General features: G+C 41.1%; 1 protein-coding gene across 1 annotated transcript in view; it reads right to left on the minus strand.

Moving 5' to 3' along the window:
• The window catches only part of fat4 (FAT atypical cadherin 4), a 145,240-nt gene that overhangs the window by 69,756 nt on the left and 55,844 nt on the right, over positions 1–19,640 (minus strand). The window contains exon 2 of the mRNA XM_054739360.2: positions 1,890–2,021. Within this exon, the coding sequence (XP_054595335.2) occupies positions 1,890–2,021 (132 nt within the window). The remainder of the gene's footprint in view (positions 1–1,889; positions 2,022–19,640) is intronic.

Here is a 19,640-nt window from a genome sequence, read left to right on the forward strand (position 1 = left end):
TCTGAGAGTCAGAGTAACTCAAGTTTCCTGAGTAAGGATGTGGGCAAAAGCTTGGCCGGTCTCATATCTGGCTCCAAAGAGAGCTGGACTAAAATACAGGCTTTTGTTTAGCAATCTATTCATAGAAAAAGTAAAGTTTGGAGTAAACATCATCCGAATCTGCAGTTCCTAAAAAGGCAGCTATGTCTTTATGTCTTTTGTTTTGCTAGAATTAAAATTGCTGAGTGAAATATAAGTTACCTCTGAATCAATTGTTAATGATTATTCCAATGAAGGCTCATTTGTTTACAATTTTCTTCTACTTTTGTTTGTGTGTGTGTGTGTGTGTGTGTGTGTGTGTGTGTGTGTGTGTGTGTGTGTGTGTGTGTGTGTGTGTGTGCGTGCGTGCGTGCGTGCGTGCGTGCGTGTGTGTGCGTGCATGTGTGTGTGCGTATGTGTGTGCATGCGTGTGTGTGTGTGCGTATAACAGAGAGAGAGAGAGAGAGAGAGAGAGAGAGAGAGAGAGAGAGAGAGACAACATTGCTATGTCCCTAACTACTCAGTCAAAACGAGAAGTAAAAAATATCAATAAGTAGATCTTTTCTTGGCTTTCAGAGCAAAGGGAAGCAACAGCTGTGCAATACAAAAATGCGTGGCCTCATACATTAACTTTAAATCTAAGTCGATATGCCTTCGTTCTAATCTCTCTCCTCTCTTTAGCTGGACTCTTTCCGTTCTCTTCAACAGCGTCCCACGGCTGAAGGACCACAGACCTTTGAAATGCCAACAAGACTCCGCATTTCACTCACTGCTGGATTTAACCCTCTGATGCATGAATTATGAAATCTTCAACCATGATTTTTTAAACAATTTTTTTCATTCATCTTTAGGTGTGAATGAAACAAATTTCATATTTACATATTTTTTGTAACATTTAATTTACACATAGTTTATTACATGTCCATCTCAGTGGACAGCGTGTATTCTGAACATGAAATATGTTGGCTTGACTTACTGAAGTCCAAATGGAGAGGCTGAAATGCAATAAAGTCTTCAACAGCTGTGCTTAATAGCAAAAATAAATAAATAACAATTTTGAGTACCTGTCCACTGTAGTGACCATTATGCACCAAAGGGTTAATGTCCAGATCCTGGCTAAAGCAGCTAAAAATGTTCATTTATGTCAGTAATTTCACTTAAAAGGTAAAACTAATACATGAGACAGACTCATTACATGCAAAGCTAGATATTTCACGCTTTATTTGTTATAATTGTGATGATTATGGCTTACAGCTGATGAAAACCCCACATTTAAAATCTCAGACAATTAGAATATTGTGAAAAGGATCAATATTCTAGACTCAGTGTCACACTCTAATCAGCTAATGAATCCAGAACACCTGCAAAAGGCTCCTGAGCCTTTAGATGGTCTCTCAGTCTAGGTTGAATATCTAAAATAAATGGACTTTTGCAATTTTTTTTTCACCTTATGTAGATAATAACTAAAGGAGAAACTATGAGATTAACAATTGTTTTTCTAAAAAGATTGGAAACTTGTAATTGTTACTTTTATTTTTGAAAAATTGCATCCACATTACCCGCCTCCCTCATCAGAAGAGTGATAAAGGCATTCCTTTGTGAACATTCAGGCATATGCAGTTCCCTGGCATCTACTCATTATTATTTCCTTTTTTCCTACCCTTATAGTTTATTTTACTATGAAAAAAACAAAAAAGTAAAATTGTGATTTTACTCTAGTTAAAAACAGACCTTTTTTTCAACTTTAGCTTTCAGTAAGAACAATTTAAGTCATAATTTACCTCAAAGATATTTGCTCTAAAAGCAGCTGAGTGGAAAATGGGCACAGAAAAGCACTAAAACAGACCGAACAGAAGGTTTGGAAGGCTTACCTGATCTGCATCTGTGGCTGTTAGTTGCATTATCTTGAAGCCATCTCCGACATTCTCCTCAATGGTCACATCAAGAATATCATTAGGAAAAACTGGTGGGTTGTCGTTGACGTCCTGCAGCGTGATCTCCACCTGCAGAAGAAGAATAAACACCAGAGTTTCCTTTAAAGATCTGCTAATAAATTCTACCTGCTACAGCTGTTGAGTTCAAAAGGAAGAAAAAAGCCTTTCTGTCATCTTGGATTTCAGAAGATGCAGAAGCTGCACGTGCAAAACGTATTACCTGTCGACTTTCGAAAGGCTAGACACGGAAAACTGTGACATCATGAAGCAGAAAGGAGAAAAATAGTTGTATACAACTAGAGAAAGCCAAAGATGCAGCACTTATGTATTAGTTTTACTCAGTCTGGCTTAGTCTACCATGCTAACATGTAAAGGTAAGGGTAATTTATGTGCACCTTTCACAGACTGAGTCACAAAGCGCTGTATGACACATATAGTTAAAAAGTGCAAAACAAGCAATTAAGGCACAAAGGAAGAAAGATTAGGACATAAAAATGGCTTTTAAAAACCTTTCCCACCACGTTTTATTATTGATGCTGAGTAATAACTAAAAAGAAACTAACCTGATGAATGTAATAGTTCTATTTTAGATGAACCATTCTAGACAGCAAATCATTTACATGGACAAAAAAATAGGTACGGTTTTGCAAATTTTTGTAGTATTGTTTTGTACAGGTAAAACTGCCGTACATTAACATAGGCCGAGATAACAGCAGTCCTTTTCGTCTATATACCTGTCTGTCACTAGAGCTCATTTAGAAATTAACTTGACTATTTTTTCTCCGTAGAGACATGCAGTGAGTGTAACAGTAGAACAAACTAACTGCAGCTCAGGGAGTTTCACTTTCAAGTCTCAGAAACCAAAATAAACACACATTACAGTAGACCGCAGACCCCCGTATGCATAACCGTCACTTTGCATAATGAGTGACACGCTCTGATAATTTACATTTATTACTGATGCAGAAGTGGGCTGACTTACGCCAAGATTTAAGAGACAAAAAACGATCTTTTATAAAGCGCCTCTACAGATAAAAATCATGAGGCGCTTCACAAAAACAAAAAATACCGCAAAGTATAAAACAAATTTTACAAAATTATTACAAAATATGTGACTAACATAAAAATAACTGTCAAAGTGTAATGTATCATCACTTTAGACAAGAGAATTTCCAAAGACCTTGTGACCACATTTGGAGCCCCCCTGCCCACCACTGGAGTTATTGTTGTTGGCCTTTTGCTTTGTCATGGTTACACTTTAAGGGTTTAAACAATGAAAAATGTTACGCCTTGTCATGCAGTAATATTCTGAGCAATAGCATGCTTCCAGTTTTACAGTAAAGGATTTGAGTGGGTCATGCTGAGAGAAAAAGCAGGTCTGTGGAGGAATCATTTTAAAATTTCTCTGTGGAAAACTGACAAAAACACAATAAATACATGATGTTTGTTAGCAAACAATCATGAAGTAAGTTCACAATGGTGCTTCCAACCACCTATAGCTAAGAAAGCAGTGGCCTATCCAGTTGGCTCAGGGAAAGTAGAAACCCTGGAGACAGTGAGAGTGAGACATTTATGGTCTCAGTTCCAAGTCTAGTGTGGCAATATTATATTTCCAGTAATACCCCACAACCTAAACTCCCAACCCCTCCTCCTCCTCCTCATCCACTAACCCAAATATCCATTTCAAAGCCAGTAAACATGGCTCACTTTTGAATCATAACAGACATTTTGCAGCACATTCTCTGTTTATTGCTTCCATAAATATGGAAAAGCCTTGTTTAAATTCTCCAGTGATGGGATCTCCATTAATGTTGACAGTGATTATGGTAATTCTTGTGTGATGCCTGCACCTCTGCTTCACAACCTCCTGTGGCACACACAATAAAATAACAAATGGGATTGAATCAGCTGTCAGAAATCTACAAAAGGTGCATCATTGTGACGCAACAGCCACTTCCCGTTGGGCACTGATGGGGCAGACAATGGGGCCTCAAGGCCTTAGGAACACTGAGGTGGAGGGACGGACGCAGCAGTCTATTCATGCAGACAGGAAAAAAAGGTCTTCATATATTCCACCAAACGAGTCTGCATCCAACAGAAGCAGGACTCTCTGAATAGCATCTGCTGCATGCTCCTCATCTCATTAAAAACAACCCAGGATCAGGAAGTTTGTGAGTGACGACGGCAGAAACGGTGTCACAGTCTCTGTGGATAAAACCTGCTTCTGCTGTTTGTGGTTGATGCCAAAAGGTCAAGTTAGTGCAAAGTCACAAATACAACAGATCACTTTATTCAATTCATCTGATTTGTCTGAGCACAAAGGACGATGTTGTCTACTTATTAAACCCGCTACGAGTCGGTGTCGGCCCACCAGCCTGAGCAGAGATAATTACAGGGGAACAAGACAGATTATTCATAAACAAGTCACAATGACAGCGGCTCTCTACTCAACTTGCACCCGAGCCGAGGGACCGGGGCAAAGTCAACAAACAATGAATATTTATCTCCCGCCCTGCGTGTCCCCTTGATGTGTAAATAATGCAAGGCCCACTTTTGAGGAGTGAACTAATTAGGGCAGAAGTGCAATTTTCGGGGAGGAAATAATTATGCTTCACACTTCCAGTTCACACTACCCAGCCTCTCATGGGACAAGAACATATCAAAGAGATTTGGGGAAAAATCCATTGGCGGAAGAGGAAGCAAGGTCAGGAGGAGGTGGTGGGTTGTAGGATGGAAGCAGGAAGAAGGGTTTTGTTCCCTTGGCCTATCTTTGGCTGGAGGCGGTCTGGCAGCGACGGCCCAGGCAGGTGAAACACATTAGTTCACGAGCTAAAAGATTGTGTTTCACCAACTACTGTTTCAAGTTGCAGGTGCTGCTAACTGGCTGCCAGGGTTTTATTATTTATGGGTGGTATGAATGATTCACACGTCAAGTGGTTCCTGAGCACTGTCGATTATGAGACCATGAGCGATGGAAGATGTTTATCCAAGCATACTCAGCTGTGATAGATTCATCTTGGTGCAAAGTTCCCAAAGCTTGCATGATATACGTATGCAGGAAAGACAGGTGAGATGATTTAGACGTCTGTAATCTAGTCTCCTTTCTGGCTCATAAAATCCAAATGTAAAGGCTCATTTTACTCAAATTACAAAAGAATAACATCTTTTTACTGACCTTTACACACATGGAGCTGTGCAGATATGTTGTATTTGTGTTCAAACCTGAAGACATTTCTGCTGTGACTCCACTAAAACTGCATGAACTTTCTAGTTTCTTTCACACAAACATGCAAAATTAAAGGCTTGACAAGTTTAAAGGATTAATTTCACCCTCAGCCATCTAATGGTGAAAAGTAGTGGAGTGATGAGCACTGACCATAAAGCAATATGAGCAATACAATCCAATATTGTGCAATCTTCCTTTGCTTTGTAACGTCGATGTTTTATTTCCACAGGTAACACTAGCCTGAAAGAGTTCTGCTGTGTGGTGGTGTTGCTAATGCTAACAGTTAGGGTCTAACTAAAACACATTCTGCTCTTTACTGGATGCTTACATAACAGCCTTCCACGTCTCGAGCCAAGATGGGTGAGTCCATGTATGTTAAGTGACAGTGTGGCGTAGTAGATCTGTCAGGCTTTTCAAATCCTAGAGTTCCATCAGTTATTTTATAACTGCAGGAGATAGATGTAGGAGACTATTTTGATGTTTATCCTGCATGTTAAACTCATACTGACTGATTATTTTAATAAAATGGTTTCTCAGTGTACCTGCTTTTTCATTTTTGTTTTATTTAACATCTGTTAGCTAACAGGCTGACTCTAGAAGATAACCAGTTTTAGATGTGCACGCAGTAAAGGTTGTCTCATAGTCTCATTAAGGTCATTTTAATGGCACATGAGAAGATTCAGTTTTTAAAAACGAATCTCTTTCTATTTTGCAGTGTTCAGAAACACCTATTACCACATACAGGCCCAATCATTTAGACAAACTAGACTTTTCAGAAACATTTCTTTCAGAAGTTTATCAGACAAAGAAGCATAGACCTAAAGTTCAAGAGTATCAAAATGAGCTAAAATAAGTCTTCTATTCCACAACACTTTATTCCCATTGAGAGAAGAGACCAGCGGTCTGGTTACACCTCACGGTAAAAGCATCACCTGCATCCATGAAATCAAATCAGCCACGTTCTCCATGAGTTAGGAGAGGCCGAACAGCTTTTCTTTTTGTTTCCTACTTTTAAAAAAATTCTCATGCATACAGTTTTGCCAAGTCTTTGCATGTTTTATATGATTATATTTTAGCATTGTTTCATTATTTAATATTATTATTTTACTGTCTATATGATTTTATTTATTATTTTCTAACTTTTGTCCCTTATATTAGCTCTTTTATTATATTTTTACTCATTTTAATCCAGTGTTTCCTCTGTAGGGGCCCTCTGCCCCCGGGGCGGTGGTCGACTGTAGTTTCCTGGGTGCTCTACAGGTAGTGTTTCAATGGAGGTGGGGGTCTATGCTCCCCCTCCTCTGAGCGCCCTGACTTAGTGTGGAAGACCTGATGCTGCCGGGGCAGACGGCAACTCTGATGGCGTTTCCTTGCCTTACCTTACTTGGCTCATCTGGACTCAGCCGAATATAAATTCTTACTGATGTGTGTGTGTGTGTGTGTGTGTGTGTGTGTGTGTGTGTGTGTGTGTGTGTGTGTGTGTGTGTGTGTGTGTGTGTGTGTGTGTGTGTGTGTGTGTTTGCATAAGTCTGCATAAGTCTGTTAATGTTTTTAAACTGTTAAGGGAATTTGGGGTCATTTTGTAAAGCACTTTGAGTAGCACGTTGTTTGAAAAGCGCTTTCTAAATAAAATCTGACTGATTGACTGACTGAAGTCCAAAGCAGACAGACAGACAGACAGACAGACAGAAAGACAGGCAGACAAACAATGAGGCAGCTAATATTTTAACACAAGTCCATGTAGGCCATGGTCATATTTTGGCAGTTACGAACTCAGTTGTTTTTAATAAAATGTGGAAAATTTGATTTACTAAGTGAGCAAATGATTATATTATCAATGAGTAATAGATTACACGTTTCCTCCACCGAATGCCAGCGACCTCTAAGTGAGTAAAATCCACACCATTAAGCACTAAAAACACGTCCTCCAAGCTTGGCGGAAAAAATTGTGACCTTTGAGTCCAACTGATGCAACAGTTGGATTGTAAATGTTGTCATCAGATCATAAAACCCATAGCAGGGTGCGCCTCCTTCAGGATTCTCAAAATGATTAAATATCTCATTAGGCAATGTTGTCTACTCGGGGTAAGGAGTGTGTGTGTGTGGGGTGGGGGTGGGGGGGCACCTCCAGTGCTCATTATTCCTGGCCTTTTAGATGGAGCGACTTCATGTTGCATCATCTGTTGTTTACTGATGCATGTGTGTCTGAGTTAGGCCTAACGTGTTAAAAAGAAAGCTGGATCAAAGTTCTGTTAAAAATGCAACACTTCATTATGGAGCCAGAGCCAGAATCGAGTGCTGTTAAAAGAAATTACTCAGGCTTTTGGATGAGCACAAAGTGTGAAATAGCACTAAGGATGTTTTTGCAATGCTATAAAAGAATCCCAAGGCTTTTAGTGAGCAGCGCTGTGATAAACAGACAACTAAATCTAATTCAGACCAAGGCAGAGGGCACTGTTTGTTTGCCTGGACACGATGGCTATCTAAGGTTACATCGCTTCAGTACTTCAGCGTGACCTTGTGTAACATGAAGACAGAGCTCTTGGATGCTGAGAGGAGATGCAAGCTGGCACAACACGGGCTCCAGTAGCAGAAAAACACACATCTCAAGTGTTTCCTTTAAAAAGCAGGAAAAAGGGGCTAAATCCCTTCAAACTGCAGACTGGAAGCAACCATGCAGGTCAGTATAACAAATTTGAAATGATTCCACCACTCCTTCATCAAATGTTTTAGGAGCTTCCAACAGATCTCCACATTGTAAAATCATACATCCTGTTGAGTTCTTGTGCTAGTTCAGGGCCACTGTGCCAGATGAGGGATTCTGCCATCCTTTCTACCATAGAAATTAATTACTAACCACCTAAAGTATAAACTAATCCCTGGTTGGTTTGATCTGAAAGCCTTATGGTGCTACCTATGCTGATGACTTTCAGGATCTATAGGAGACGGGGATGGAAGGCTGCATTCATGCTGATTCACTTGCTTCAAATCTGAAGATAAGATGAAACTTTTTATCACAATAGGCTATTTAATTAGGAATACTTTGCTATAACTGATGGAAGCAGCATAGCAAACAAAATTAGCAATAACTGAAGGAATGGCTATTCATCAAATGGGAAAAAAACTGAAAACGACTCTCTTTGGATCTCTCTGATAGACTAAAAAAGTGATTCATAGGTGAAAGTTGGACTCCATACGACTGAAGTGGCGTTGAGTTATTTAAAACAGTTTACACAAAACCAGAGGTTTAACTTAGGCTTCTTGGAGAATTTTCAGCTAAATTTTGATCCTCTTACTTTTGATTGGTCAAAGATTTTTAAATATTTAGCTGAATTTCCTTACTCTCAAATTTTTTTTTTGCAAGATTCTGCAACAAAACTTAGAAATGCATGCCTTCTTTCATCTGCTGGGGTTCTGGTCTCACCACTGTAGGAGTACCAAGATCACACTGAAACTTTTATGGACTTCAGTTATATTTGAACTTAATCTTTAAAATGTGAAGTGAATTGTCTTTTGATATTACCCACCTATATGGAACCATTTTCAAAATAACCTCTGGATTTCTGCTGGTGACCCCGTTGAGCCATCAGCTGCACCATTAACATCTCAGTTTACTTGATTTAGTTCCAGTTTATGTCAGACAATGGCCACTTTCACACTCATCAAAACACCTTCAGATTTGATTTAAGCTTTGCTTCATTTTTACTTCCTCTGCTTCCTCTCTTCGTGGTTATCTAAGATGTTTAGACAAAACGTGATCGACTTTTGGCTCCAAATTTATGAAGCTTAAGAAGTCCTGCGTTCTGCAGGTCAGGGCTATTGGTAAAAGTGCCATCTCAGTTGTTCTTCCTGTTGTTGTTGTTCAAACACAGCTAAGTAATTATGACAAGGTCAAACCAATCTCTTGTCCCTAGTTTCTCCGACACGTGAACAATCGCAACTGGCTTGATGTGTCAAACAAATGCCTGCGGAGTAATCCATCTTCCACCAAACAGTCGCCGGGATCAGCAATGTGCATGCATGCTGGAGAGTTTGGAATGTGAGCAAGCTGGAGATGGGAAAGTGCCAGGGGAGAGAGCAGACAAGGCTGGACGTCAGCCAGACCTAGATGCACGGGGCAGGAGAGAAGTCAGGATATGATCATATCCCCATCAAGTCCCTCCGAAATCCACTGCAGTCCAGTGGTAGTAATAAAAAAAAGAGCAAGTTATGAGGAGCCAGACAAAACAAAACAGTGAAGAGTCTGCAAACCATCACAAAGCACCTTGGCTTCACACAGCCAACAAGGACAGACCATGCTGGACAAGTGGTTTCAATAAGGGGATCACTGTCCTCCCTGTGGACCACTTCACCAACCGTTAAAGGATTGTTTGTCTACAAGCCCCCCCCCCCCCCCCACCCCCCCACCCCCCCCCCACACACACACACACACACACACAAGCTGCTGCCAAGAGAGGTTCCCTCTGAGCATTCCTGGTGGGATATATAATCCAGCAGGCTGAATCACCCCACCAGGTCATGTGGGCCAAGGTATTGTTTCATATGGGATCTCTACACACAGCAGAGTGGAAACAAACCATGACGTAGTGCCATTTTTAATAGTCCTGTATCTGACCACGTGGAGTGCACTCCAGGGTTCTTCCTCACTGTAAACAGACACAACTCCATCCCAATTACTCTTACCTGAGAGGTTCAGACCTTGGGCAAGATCAGAGTAGACCTAATAGAGTCAAGGCAAGAATTAGCACTCCTCGAAGCTGGAGCACAATTCAAAGCCATCATCCAAATCACTGTTGCCCATTAGCTCTGAATCCATAGACTGAAAGGTTAGAGGAACATCAAAACAAGCACTTCTCTCCTTTTGTGAGATGGAAACTAAAAAACAAAATAATTAGCCTATTTGTGAACAACTATCCTTTGAAGATGTAAGATAAGAAATGTGTTTTCTCTTTATCAAGTTCTCTGTCTTTTTTAAAAGTTTCTTCAAATGGAAGGCGGCTGCATCTACCACCCCTCTCTCTCTCTCTCCACGTTAGTGCCTATGAGACCTTATCGTTGAGAGCTCGCCACAATTACCTAAAATTATAGTGTTCAAACCCCACAGACCATGGAAAAGAGACACAAAGCTTTTAGTGATTGTTCATAAAGTCTGTCTGAACAGAATAAAACAAAGATTATTTTTAGGTTTTTCATCACTTCAAGTAACAAAAATGTACATTTTGTAAACAAAAATTTAAAAACAGCAAACTTTCCATTTCTGTAGACTCCAAGAATGATCACCATGACCCTAACACTTAACTTTTAACCCTCTCAGGCTTAAAATAAGTTTTGATAAAAGGACGAGCAACTAAGTCCTTCAGGGGTACTTCGGAGTTAAAAAATGCTCAAGAAATACGTAAGTGGAGTAACCAGGTAGGTAGGTTTTAACCATCGACATATAAATATGGGACAATGGGTTTCCATAGGCTCCAATAACACGTTTTTGTGCTAAAATGGGAGGTGGCCACCACCGCCATTTTGACCGTGTCACAGGTTCCGTCAAGCCCAGACGATTCCATAAAAGGGAAGAGAGGAGGAGCTGAGGGTGTGGCTGTAAGGCTGGGATCAACTGACGACACCCGCTCGAACTAGCTACAAGCTAACCTGAAGCTAACCCAAAGCTAACGCGGAGGTGGGAGCTAAGCTAACGGAGGTAGCAACATAGCTACAACCGGAGTTAACTGTGCACAACACCAGAGCTTCTGAGTCAGAGATATGCCGGGCTGACCGCTGGGTAAAACCGGGTGGAACACAGAGGTCTCCGAGAGCTCCACAAGCCGGCAGCCGCACAGCAGACAAGCGCCGCTGTGATCTGAGATGCGCAGAGCTGCCGCTGGGGAGAACCGGGTGGAAAGGTTTCCATCCCAGAGCTCCACAAGCCGGCAGCCCGCGCATCAAACAGAAGCTGCGATCAGACAGAGATAGCTGCGGGGAGGGGAGAACCGGGTGGAAAACATCGGTCTCCCGAGAGCTCCACAAGCTAGTCGGAACCCAGCTCCACCAACATGTTATATTTCATCCCATTTTCTAAAGTGCAGCATTATGTTAAATGCACTGGGTTTTACCCTATTACATTTAAATTTCATGGTTAAACAGTACATGTTAAAATCTAAGCTCAGCTCGGCAGTGACCTAAAATACATAAATATGATTTTACTTACAGAAAAAAATGAAGTGGAGACTCCTTGGACGCTCTATTAGTGCAATTAATGCCACAGCAAGTCATTTTGTCCAACAATTGCACAAAAAATATCCAAAAAAGAATACACACACAGAGAGACTCAAAATCCCGGAACAATTTCCAAGCCAGGCCAAGGCTCTACTGAGGCCTTTCCACGGAGCTAGCTCTGTGGTCACGTGGGTCGGATGCTCATTAATTATACAGAATTTTAGGCTTTTAATACACTTAAACAGAAGAGTGAGAAAAAAATTCACCCCCCTCAGAGTTGTCATGAGTGTAAACTAGATCATTTAAACCAAAAACATGTTTTGGTACCAGGCTGTAAACATGTTTATTTCAGCTGTGAAATTGGTATTTTTAACATGGGAGTCAATGAGGATTTGTTCGCTTCTGACACCAGCCCCCAGTGGATGAGGGTGGAACTGCAATTTTTGGTACTTCCGGGTTGGGACCAATTTTTCACTCGCATTGTGGGGGCTTGATTTTAACGTTGCAAATCTGCAATGCCTGCCTCCAGAGGGTTAATACAAGTCCAAGTGAAGACATTCTTTAAAAGAGACATATTAACTTTTTCCTTAAGTTATAATAAATAAAGTTTTATGGTTGATGAAAAACAGAGTTAAGAAGTTATTTGCACTAAATCCTAGCCTGAACAGCCATGCCCATGCTTCTTTATGAGAAGCAAAGGGCCCGGTAATGCTCCAATTCAAATAACCCCACCCCCTGAGAATTCTAACTGAGCCAATCAGCGCCGAGCAGCATATACGTCACACACCGCAATGCTCAGTTTCTCAAAAACAACGAAGATGGCGACTGAAGCGGAGTTCGCTGCGGCTCTTGCCTCTGTTCTAAATGACTTGGACACGCCTTTAAAACCACAACAAACAGAGGCAGTAAAGCCTTTCTTCTAAAGAAAGGTGTTTGCACTGTCGCCAGATGCCATTTTTGTTTATGTTTATGTTTATTTATTTAGCAGACGCTTTTATCCAAAGCGACTTACAATTTATAACCTATAGGGCATGTTGTGATCTGTGGGGGAAACCGGAGTACCTGGAGGAAACCCACGCATGCATGGGGAGAACACGCAATTCCACGCAGAAAGGCCGCAGCTGAGTTTCGAACCTGCAACCTTCGTGCTGTGAGGCAACAGTGCTAACCACTGCGCCACCATGCAGCCAGATGCCATTTTTGACTGCAGCTAAAAACTACAGCGTTGCTCGATACAGTCAGCATCTCCACCTTTTTTCTGATGGGTTATTTTTGAGATGGCTAGTCCCACCCTTCATGGTGCTTTCTGCCTCGAGTATCCAGATTTGTCCTCGGTGTAGAAGAGACCTAGGGCAAGTCTGGCAGGCCAGGCTAATTAAATCCCTCTCACATAAAACATTTTTTTCAGCACCTTCCAGGATTAGCTGTTTCAGGGCTCTGTCACTCTAAGAAAACAAACTGGGGATGTGCTAATTTCTCCATTTATGACATCACAAACAGGAACTTTTTGAAACGGCAAATGATTCCTAAAACCAAACACTGACAGATAATGGATGCATGGATTTTTTTTTCACGTTTGGAGTGTTTATAGAATCAGACCCACATGGCAGCACATAAGGATGGAAAAGGTCAGTTTTTCATAAGATGTTCCAAAAATGTCAGTAAACGGTTCAAATATTCATAATTTCTGAAAAGTAAATTATTCACATATTTTTTACCAGATGAGTGTTTTTCTGTGGGTAGTTTTATCTAATTAAGTTCTTAAAGTGACTGTTGTTCGTATACAAATCTGTCTGTAAATATAAATATATAATAACAAAATATAAATAAAAATATAAATACATATACTTATGAATACAAATATTTCTAAAATCATAGTACATAAACCTTTATTTAAGTGTAATTTTTAACTGATACATCTTCTTTTGTGACACACAGAAGACATTCGACATCTGTGTTGGTTCTGGTCTTCTAGAACTGCTGCAGGATTCCTTAAAAGCTATTATGGTTTCAGTTTCATACTTTCTGTGAAAAATAATGAATGCATGGGACTGGAAGGAGCTCAGAGTATAAAAAGTACATCTTGACTGATGCTGTAACCTGCAGAGCAACAATTAATGATCTGTTCATTAGATCAGATTTTCATTGTTGATACTTTTGTGGTTGGCAGCAAATGAAGGGAAATCTTTTCCGATTCAGCTTTCAGGTTCAGTATTAAACATAAGGGAAAAATAACACCCATATGTCTTCCTTTTGGGAGGTTTTATAGTGCAATTAAGACAGATGTCCTCATAAAAGTCACTGTCAAACTTAGAATGTTAAGTTTTTGATTTATAGAGGAGCTAATCTAATAAAATGCTGCACCAAGACGTGGGAAAATACACTTAATTTAAACAAGAGCAAGTGGTGAAGTTTAGGATAACAAGTCAGGTATCCACACACACACACACACACACACACACACACACACACGCACGCACGCACGCACACACACACACACACACACACACACAGAGATATGTAGCATACAGAAACCAGTTTTAATTTGAAACAGAACTTGGACTGTTGTGGAAAGCTGGAGGCACCCCCTGCAAACCCTGCTTATGTGAAACCCCCTGAAAATATTACCGCAAAGCAGCAACAAGGAGGGTGCGGGTGTGTGTGTGTGTGTGTGTGTGTGTGTGTGTGTGTGTGTGTGTGTGTGTGTGTGTGTGTGTGTGTGTGTGTGTGTGTGTGTGTGTGTGTGTGTGTGTAAGATGGGGGTTTGGGGGTGGAAGTCTGATCTGCAGCTGACCTTTGCTTTGTGTGGAAACCCGACTGCCACCCAAAACTCCTGCTGACCAAACTAAAAATAATCATTTGGGACACAAAATGAAGGAAATCAAGTTTAGATTTAAAATCTTAAGTTATATTACTTCCACCTTGTTACTTAAAAATGTTCATGACATCATTAATGGTTTGTTCACTTTTAATTGAAACAGAAACTATTTTAAAGCTTCCGTTGAAAACAAAAATCTAAGATAAGAAAGATAGCACGATGACATCTGAGAGTTGGCTTTGGAGCTACAGAAACGGACTCAACAAACTCATATATGAGAAAATAATAGCAATGTGTGGTTTTAGAGAGAGCTCTGTTCCATATCAGTGTCAACAATCTGTTTATTGACTTTATCCAGTTTCTTAAAAGATTCTAACAACATTAAAAAACATTTTACTCACATTATTGCTGAATTGATGGTCTTTAAGTTGGTAAATCCCTTTAGTTTATACCTGGTTTCAGACTCCTGCTACACCAACTGTTTTGACTGTATTGTCAAACTCTAGCAAAACAAACCAGAACGTAAACCCATAATTTTCTTTTATTCTAACTTAAAAAAGAAAGAAAAAAAACAGTTGAAAAGGTCACGGTCATAGGCCAGCCAACGTAAATTATCACCCAACAGTGTAGCACACTGGCAGCGGTTGGGATGTTTTGTTTTATTTTTAGGGCAGTGAGTGGTTTGGGGTGTTGAAATGTGTTAAACGGTTGATTTAAAACTAAGATAAGATCAGATAAAATAAAGCTCTATTGACCCCATAGTGGGGAAATGTGTACATTACCACAGCTCAGGACAGATGGCACTGTGTGTCTGTGTGTGTGTGTTCTGTACACATTAGCTGCCACAGGTGACGTTCAGATTACTATAAAATAATATAAAAGTATCATCTTCACACCCTGAGTCATTCTCAATAATCCTCTTCCTTTCCACTCTGTTTTAGTGTCGGGAAGCGTCCTGTCTTAGCGTTCTGTGTCTGCCGCGGTCATTTAAGTTTTGGCAGAAAAAGGTTTGCTATGAAAACCTGATTTACAAACATTCTGTGGAGCAAAAGAAGCAAAAACTGACAGGAAAATGTTGATGAATTTACAACGAGTTGGTGTAAAAAAAAAGCCTCCTGCCAGACTGGTGGACAAGGAGGGACAGTTCCTGCTGAGGCCATTCATGGAAGCCAACTGGGCAGCTCTTTCCCTCACACCGATACCATACCAATACCAATTTTATTTATATAGCACATTTAAACACGGCATGAGAGCCGACCAAAGTGCTGAACAAAAACACACAATAAAAACAATCAAAAATAAAAACTAAATCTATTAAAATCAAGTAATCCAACTCGAAAAGAAAAGGAGAAAGGGAATAAGTTAGACTGAATTAAAAGCCAGAGAATAAAAGTGAGTTTTTAAACGAGACTTAAAAAGGGAAAGAGAGGAAGAGAGTCTGATCGGGAGGGGCAAGTGGTTCCAGAGCTTCGGTGCACAAACTGAAAAGGCGCGTTCCCCGCGGGACTTACAACGAGAGCTAGGGACATGTAGGAGGTGTTGGTCAGCTGATCGGAAGGATCTTGTAGGGACATATGGGTGAATGACCTCAGACAAGTAGCCAGGTGCTAAGTTATTGAGGGATTAAAACACAAAAACCAGGATCTTAAACTCTATCCAGAGATGGATGGGGAGCCAATGGAGACTTGCTAAAACCGGTGTGATGTGTTCTTGCTGCCTGGTGCCAGTCAAGAAACGAGCTGCTGCGTTCTGCACAAGCTGAAGTCGAGCGAGAGTGGAGGAGGAGATACCGTATAGCACTGAGTTAGAGTAGTCTAGATGGGAAGTAATAAATGCATGGACAACTGAATGGAGATGACGCCTTTTTAAAATGGGCTTAACTTTAGAGAGACGCCTCAGGTGGTAAAAACAGGTCTTAACTACCTGGTTGACATGAATGTCCATTTTTAGTTTAGCATCCATCACAACCCCTAAGTTTGTGACACGGTTTTTCAACCCACTTGTGATAAATGGAAGGGTCAGTTGGGGACTTTGAGAATTACCAGGGCTGAAAATGATGGCCTCTGTCTTAGCGTTGTTCAGCAAAAGAAAGTTTTCTGACAGCCAGCTCTTCACATCATTGCAGCATTCAACAAGGGGCTGTAAGGAGTCATTAGGCTTCACAGAGGCATATAATTGGCAATCGTCTGCATAAAAATGGTAGTCAATGTGGTGTTTTTTTAAAAATGTCACCCAGGGGCAAAATATATAAATTAAATAAAAGGGGTCCAAGAATAGAGCCCTGAGGAACACCACAAGCCAAAGCTGCAGAGGGGGAGGCAGCACTACCCATCATAACATTAAAGGTGCGGTCACAGAAGTAGGACCTAAACCAATCTAAGGCAGTCCCCTGAATGCCGACCAGCTGGTTCAGCCGAGTCAGCAAAATAGCGTGATCAACCGTATCGAAAGCAGCCGATAGATCCAACAAAACCAGCAATACATTAGAACCAGAGCCAAGGGTTAATAAAATGTCATTAAAAACACGAAGATGAGCTGACTCAGTGCTATGGAGGGATCGGAAGCCTGACTGGAAGGGATCCATTAAACGATGATCATCAAGATAAGAAATAATTTGGTTAAAAACAGCATGCTCTAGTAGTTTTGATAGAAATGTAAGCTTGGAGATCGAGCGAAAATTCCTCATAACAGAGGTGTCAAGGCCAGGCTTCTTCAGAACGGGTTGAACTACTGCATGTTTAAAAGCACGGGGTACAACACCAGTGGATAAGCTGTTGTTAATAGTGTTCAGCATAAGGGGGCCAGTGACAGAATATGTCTCTTTAAGGAGGTGTGGAGGGACAGGGTCAACCGGAGAACCTGACGGCTTCAAGGCAGACAGGAGGTTCTCAAGAGAGGACAAAGAAAGTAAGTCAAAGTTATCAAGAGACCGATGCAGAATGGGTTCAGGACAACTAGTGACATAGGGAGAACTAATCACACCGATGGGTGAAAACTGCACAGATCACATGCTAGTCTATGACATGCTCATTGATACATGTGTGGAGGTGAAACCCCGTTCCCTCATTTTGTACCGCACACATACTTCCACACTACAAGGGGGTCTTACCCAGCTTCACATGTTAAACTTTGTCTTATTATCATGAAGATGAGTCCTTTAGAAGTAGCATCCATCTTAATTATGAGCTGCATACATAGAGAAGCTTGGGGAAAATAAAACCTGTAGCCAAAGACAGTTTCTAGAGCTTCAAGACATAATTAGAGGATTTTTTTAAAGGAAAACTTGCACAGCCAGTACATTTCATTATCTCCCACGGTTCATGGATATTTCCAGTTGCATCCTTGTGTTTTTACAGATGTGAGCCAGAACGTTCTCCTCCTCACTTCTCATTCCTTTTAAAGTTCATCCTTAATTTGAGGCACCCTCTTCTTGATTTACAGGCCGGCTGTAACATCACTGCTTCGTAAAGAAAATGTGGCCCGTGTAGAGCATGTTGCTCTGCGGCTACTGAAACAAGAAAATGTCATTTCTGCCTTCAGATGTCAAGCGCCAACAAACGTCAGCCTCAGTCTGATCTGTTTTCTCTCGTGGTCGCAAAGCGTGCTGACTCTCAATAAGATGATCTGCTGAATCTGTAGCTGTGTTTTAGATGTCTGGGTTTTTTTTTTGGGGGGGGGGGGGGGGGGGGGTCACTTCTTAGTGTTGTATGTGTGAGAGAACAAGTGGGGGCTTCCCATCAGGCCTGTGTCTGCTTCAAAAACAGCCTTAATAACAGCCACCCTTTCTTCTTCTTCTTTTTTGTTTGCCGGCACGCTTGAATGCAGCCAAATAGCCGAGACACAATTCGTCTCAATTCTGCTTTCAGGAAACCAACAGGGACTATTAATTGTCAACTCATAAAAGGACCATAGGCACCCCATGAGATGGAGGAAGCAGCTCATACTCCAAGGCCTTTTCTGTTGTTTTTATTTTACTCTCCTCCTCCTTTCTCTGGGTATCTGCTATCATCCATAACACCTTTAGGTTTCCTCCAGGGTTTAAAGGGTCAGCGCACAAGGTCAGGAGGTGATGATTTATACCTCGAAGCAGTTGCATTGTGGGAGCCCTTTGGTTACAATGGGGTCAAAACTGCAGTTTAGTACAAGGGTGTCATTTGTTAGTTGACCTTTCCCTGCAGCTCTGACATCTATATTGTGGATCGGGAGAAGAAAAGAGTAGTCCCAAGCTTCTGCTCTTCTTTTTGATCACATGTTGCTTCAACTAAATCCTCAAAGTTTTACTCTCAAAACAGACAAACTGCCCCAAACAACAGGAATCCGGACACAAAGAAGCCTTCAAACAACAAAAGAGTTTTGATCTGGAGAAACCGGTAATCACTCAGGCAAAAGGTATCTCTAAACCTAAAAAGAAGTTGGTGTTTACTAGTGTTTAGTCTAGCAACAACTATAAAAAACAATCTAAAGTAATTAGCACTATCTGTAGCGAGCAACATGTAGATGAAACAGAAGATGTCCAACCGTCAGTCCCCGTCCAAACACACAAACACGACTCTAAGAAGTGGCAAACTAATTCAACATTTACACAACATCTTAAACAACGCGCCACGGGAACCAAAAACCAGGTTGTGAGATGTTTAGACTGAGCAGCTCTGGGTAACACAAATACACAAGCAGCTATGTTGAGCAAGTACGACGTTAGAAAGTCAGATATGCTTTCCTTTGGTGTTTGTGATGCTTCTTACAGAACATATGTCAGCGTAACAAACACGGCGTTTACCCACAAACTGTCAGAAGCACTTTTATGACTTTTATGTGGATTTTGTGGTTTGACTGTCATATGTCATCTGGAGCAGGAGGTGGAAAAAAAATCTGAAAAAAAAAAAACAAAACAGCTCTTTATATTTAAGCCGGAGGACGTCTGGTTGCTGTCAGTCAGTGCAGAGAAGTGGATTTAAGAAGGCCTGCGCCGGGGTGAAGGGCTTACAGTGTCACACATGATCTAGTCAAAGACAGGAGCAGTCACCACCTCCACCTCCATTCGTCTAAAACCCCCACCCCCATGGCTGCTAGCAGGCATGCATGGACAAAATCAACCAGTTGGCCGGGTGCAGGGTGGAATCGAAGAGAATTAGAGCAGTGAAATGGGTACAAGTGAGAACTAAGATCAAGCATCTCTACTGATTGTTCTTTTCTTCTGAGTGTGCCGTTTGGCCCATCCTTGTTTCTTTCAGTTTCACAAGTGAAATCAGCAGACAGTCTATCTGATTCACCATGAGTCTTATTACCTGGTGAGCACAAATGAACGGGTGGCGAGAATGTTTCATTTTAAAGAGGTTGAGCCCACATTTGTTGCGTTAACAGTTAAGAGTCACACCAACACACTCTCATACTGATTGATTGTGTGACATATTTGCGTAAAACTTTGGCATTAACTGTT

Source organism: Nothobranchius furzeri, chromosome 1 (genome assembly GCF_043380555.1).
Source record: "Nothobranchius furzeri strain GRZ-AD chromosome 1, NfurGRZ-RIMD1, whole genome shotgun sequence".
Classification (NCBI taxonomy): Eukaryota; Metazoa; Chordata; class Actinopteri; order Cyprinodontiformes; family Nothobranchiidae; genus Nothobranchius; species Nothobranchius furzeri.